This window comes from Glycine soja, chromosome 1 (genome assembly GCF_004193775.1).
Source record: "Glycine soja cultivar W05 chromosome 1, ASM419377v2, whole genome shotgun sequence".
Classification (NCBI taxonomy): domain Eukaryota; kingdom Viridiplantae; phylum Streptophyta; class Magnoliopsida; order Fabales; family Fabaceae; genus Glycine; species Glycine soja.
In genome coordinates, this window is record NC_041002.1 from 26383325 (window position 1) to 26387625 (window position 4301).

General features: G+C 42.0%; 1 protein-coding gene across 1 annotated transcript; it reads right to left on the minus strand.

The window, feature by feature from the left end:
• Positions 1 to 245: 245 nt before the first annotated feature.
• Positions 246 to 3881, minus strand: LOC114418685. Its single transcript, XM_028384191.1, has 4 exons — positions 3470 to 3881; positions 2631 to 3178; positions 684 to 785; positions 246 to 581 (listed from the first exon to the last, which is right to left on the minus strand). Exons 1-4 carry the CDS (start codon positions 3879 to 3881, stop codon positions 246 to 248), a joined length of 1398 nt encoding a protein of 465 aa, XP_028239992.1.
• Between the last annotated feature and the right edge of the window lie 420 nt (positions 3882 to 4301).

Here is a 4301-nt window from a genome sequence, read left to right on the forward strand (position 1 = left end):
TGGGCTGGTGACTCAAAGGTAAGAGAATTTGAGGTGACTCCTCAGGCCTTGCACAAGGCAGTAATCAGGGCTGGAAATTCAAGCTGCGAGGAGTTAGACTGAGCAATGAGTGAAATCTGACCAAAAATAAGTGAACCTAAGTTCATATTCATCTTCATTACAAGCCCGTAGACTAACTTGGCCTTATCCAAATTAAGATCAGAAGTATGGGATGTCAGGGCCAAGTTAGAATAAGATAGAACACTCTAGGTTTGGGCCAGAGTGGTAAGATATTTCCTCAAGAGCTTCCACGGTAGACCCTCAACATTAAGAACAAATCCCCTCCCAGGGATACACAGCCGGGCTGCAAGCTCCTGAGGATCAGGCCTCAGTTTAGCAAACCTGGAGTAAAAAGGTAAGCTCTCCCCTTGCTCCACGACCACTGGAGTCTCCAAGAAGGTGTTGAGGGAATCAACATCAAATTTTATTAGGTTCCCTCGAACCCTAACTTGCTTGGGAAACTTGTCATCTGGGACATAAAGATTTGCATAGAATTCCTTCACAATTGTCACATCAATGCTTCCCCCAGTCAAGTTAGTCAGCTGTTTATGCCAGTTTCTTCTGATCAATTCTCTTCTGAAATCATCAAACTCATTGATATACAGCTTGACATTTCTTTATGGCAGAATGTTTCTAGCAAGCACATTATCTGAGTAACGATCCCAGGCCTCCTGTGATACAAATCTTGATCTATCATAACCGGCCAGAGACGTTGAAGCTATAGTTTTTCTCTTAGAGGAATCCATCTGCAATACAAAAGAATCAAAACACAAGATTAGACAGGAATTTATTCAAATTAAAAAAAAAACACAAAATAAAACTGAAAATTAGACTGGGCGCTTAGCGCAAGTGACTCGCTTAGCGTGCCATAGGAAAAACGACTCATGTGCTAAGCATGATGGCCACGCGCTTAGCGAGTGAACACAAATCCAATTTTTTTTTCCTGCAGAATTGGCTTAGCGAGCAGGCTCGCTAAGCCCAATTCCATAAATTTTCAAAACAAAGAAGGATTAGCGCTTAGCGCGGCAAGGCGCGCTTAGCGCGAATACTCTATTGGACAACACTAGCTTAGCGAGCAAGCTTGCTAAGCCCAATTCCAACAATTTGAAAAATAGAGAGATAGTTGCGCTTAGAGTGACAGGGCACGCTTAGCACACAACAAAACACAAAAATTTCTAAGTGTCTGAGAACACATTACTCGCTTAGCGCACAGACGCGCTTAGCGAGTTCATAAGCAATTAAACTTTCAATCAAAGAAGATGAATGCGCTTAGCGGGATAGGGCCACGCTTAGCGAGTTCATCTGGAAATCCAGATGTTCAACAGAGACGATGAACTCGCTTAGCGCAGCAAGGCGCTTAGCGCGCTCATCGCGATTTCCATAAAAAGTAGGGGCTTCTCACCCCTCCACTTAGGCACCCATTAGGCCATATAACCCTAATCAAAACAAGCACATTGTATCCACAATAAAACCCTAATTCTAGTCTAACAAACAACTAACCTAACAGAACTAAGTATTTAACGAAATTCAACCTAACACTACTAAGTTAACTAGTCTAAAGTTTGAAATTTGAAAATACAATAAAAAAAGTTAAGATGCTTACTTGTGATGTTGAATATGAGTGCAAAGAGGGAGAAAAAATGCAGGTAATGCAGGGAGATTGAAGCACTGTGCAGAGGGTGAAGAGAAAATGCTCAGAGGAAGTAAAATGACAACTGCCTAAGGCAGTTGCCTTATTTACTAGCAGTTGCGAATGACTCGCTTAGTGCATGGACTCGCTAAGCGAGTCAACATGACATTTGAGTTTTAAAGTTCATGTGCTTAGCGGATCTGCTCGCTAAGCCCAATACAAAATTATGAAATTCCAGAGAAGTTTTTGGGCTTAGCGCGAAGGTACACGCTGGGCAAGTTCTGCCTCTCTGATTGGTCCTGCAACTCTCGCTTAGCGGGCCAAGGCCACGCTTAGCGAATAAAATGCTCCTTAAATTCAGTAGTGGCTCATGCTTAGTGCGTCCGTCTGACTTAGTGCTATTCCAAACAGAGAAGGAATTGGGCTTAGCGAGAACACTCGCTTAGCCCAATTCTCGAAATTAATCAAACAGAGAAGAGTAGTGCTTAGCGCGTTAGCGCGCTTAACGAGCCCAGACTTGTGCGCTTAGCGAGATGACTCGCTTAGCCCAATTCCAAAAATTAAATGGATAGAGAGTTTTGCAGGCTTAGCTCACAGGTCACACACTTAGCGGGACCATACAACCAATGATCAGGGGTCAATGCGCTTAGCGCGAACAACAGCTCGCTTAGCGCGTGAAGAAGATGGCGCTTAGCGCGAGGAGCGCGCTTAGCGAGTGGACAACAAAAAAAATTTCAAGTTATTTTTCTGTCCACAACTTCACAAAAGCTTTTTTTTAACCCCTTTTCCAATACTAAACATGTTGAGTTCAAACAATCACAAGCAATCAAACTTAACTAAATGCAAGAAAAACAAAATTAAAAAGGGCTGGGTTGCCTCCCAGTAAGCGCTCTGATAACGTCATTAGCTTGACGCATAGTCTTTGTCAGCCTGGATCAAGCTTGGTTCTCTTCTTCAGAACCTTCTCTTCACTCTCCTTCACCTCTAGACAAACATTTTGGTCCAGCAATTTCCTTTCTTCATCAAATAGCTCAAAGCTAATCTTTTGGTCTTCAATACCCATTTCTAGCTTCTTCTTTCCCATGTCTACTACACAGCTTGCAGTAGCCATAAATGGACATCCCAAAATTAAGGGAATATATGTATCTTCCTTTATGTCCATTACCACAAAGTCATCAGGAAAGATAAGGTGTTTGACCCGAACCAAAACACCGTCTATTACTTCATAGGGTCTGGTGATGGAGCGATATGCTAATTGTAAAGTCATCCTAGTCGACATTATCTCCAACTCTCCTAGCCTCCGGCACATGGAAAGAGACATCAAATTAATATTGGCTCCCAAATCAATAAGAGCCTTGCCAACATAAACTTCACCAATTAAACACGGAATAGTCACACTCCCAGGATCTTTGTGCTTAGGTGGAAGGATCCTCTGAATTACAGCACTGCAGTTTCCTTCCACAATGATGTTTTCACTGTGAATGTACTTATTCTTCCGTGTGAGCATATCTTTTAAAAAATTAGAGTACAACGACATTTGTTGAAGAGGTTCTCCAAAGGGCATAGTAATCTCCAATTTCTTGAAGATATCAAGGAAACGAGCCAGATGTCGTTCCTTGTCTTTCTTTGTTGGTACCAATGGATATGGCACCTCCTCCCCTTTGCTTAGACTTGCCTCCTTTCTCTTTTCTCTAGCTAGCTCACTCTTGGTCTTTTTCTTCTCTTATTTTTATCTCATTCTCTTTTTCATTTTCATTTTTTTCATTTTCTCTCTTTCTTTTTCTTTCTTTTCCTTCTCACTTATTTCTTTTTCACTCACTATTATTGGTATCTCCTTTTGTTGATCATCTTCTGCTTCCACTTCTTCCTCAGTCTCACTCAAAGGTTCCACCACTGGGTCAATTTCTGGTTCAGTCACTAGCTGTTGTTTTTCTTCATATATCCTCTTCTCACCTTCATTCATGCTCACCATGTTGCTTCTAGTCATAACAACCTTGCACTCCTCCTTAGGATTCTTCTTTGTGTTGGCTCTAAAGCTGCTTGATGGTCGGTTTGCTAGTTGTTTTGCCAATTGTCCCACCTGGACTTCTAGATTCTTGATGACTGACTCAGTGCTCTTTAAATTGGACATGGATACTTGCATGAACTGAGCAAGAGTCTCTTCCAGCTTCGTCATTCTGTCATAGAGACTAGGCCCTTGTTGTGGTGGCATTCTCGGCTTAAAAAGGGCTCACTGACCTCGACGTCACGCTTAGCGCCATTCTCGCGCTTAGCGTGAGTAAGTGAATAATCGCTCAACGCCAAACTCGCACTAAGCCTGGAAGGTGACAAACGACTCGCTGAGCGCGTGCCTGCGTGACAGATTCCCTTCTAGATTCCTCCTATCCGATAAGCACGTTGATGCCTCGCTTAGCGGATGACACTCGCTAAGCGCATTGAGTTCGCTTAGCGAGACATCAACTTTAGCACTTCTTCAAAATAACTCCTTTTTGCCTTAAATTGAAGAGAAATTGACATTAATTCCATACACAAGGCTTCTATTGAGCACAAATAAAAACAAAGCAAAATTTATTTACAATCCTACAAAAAGAACCATAAATTAGGGAAAATATATACATTTTGTAAAAGTTTT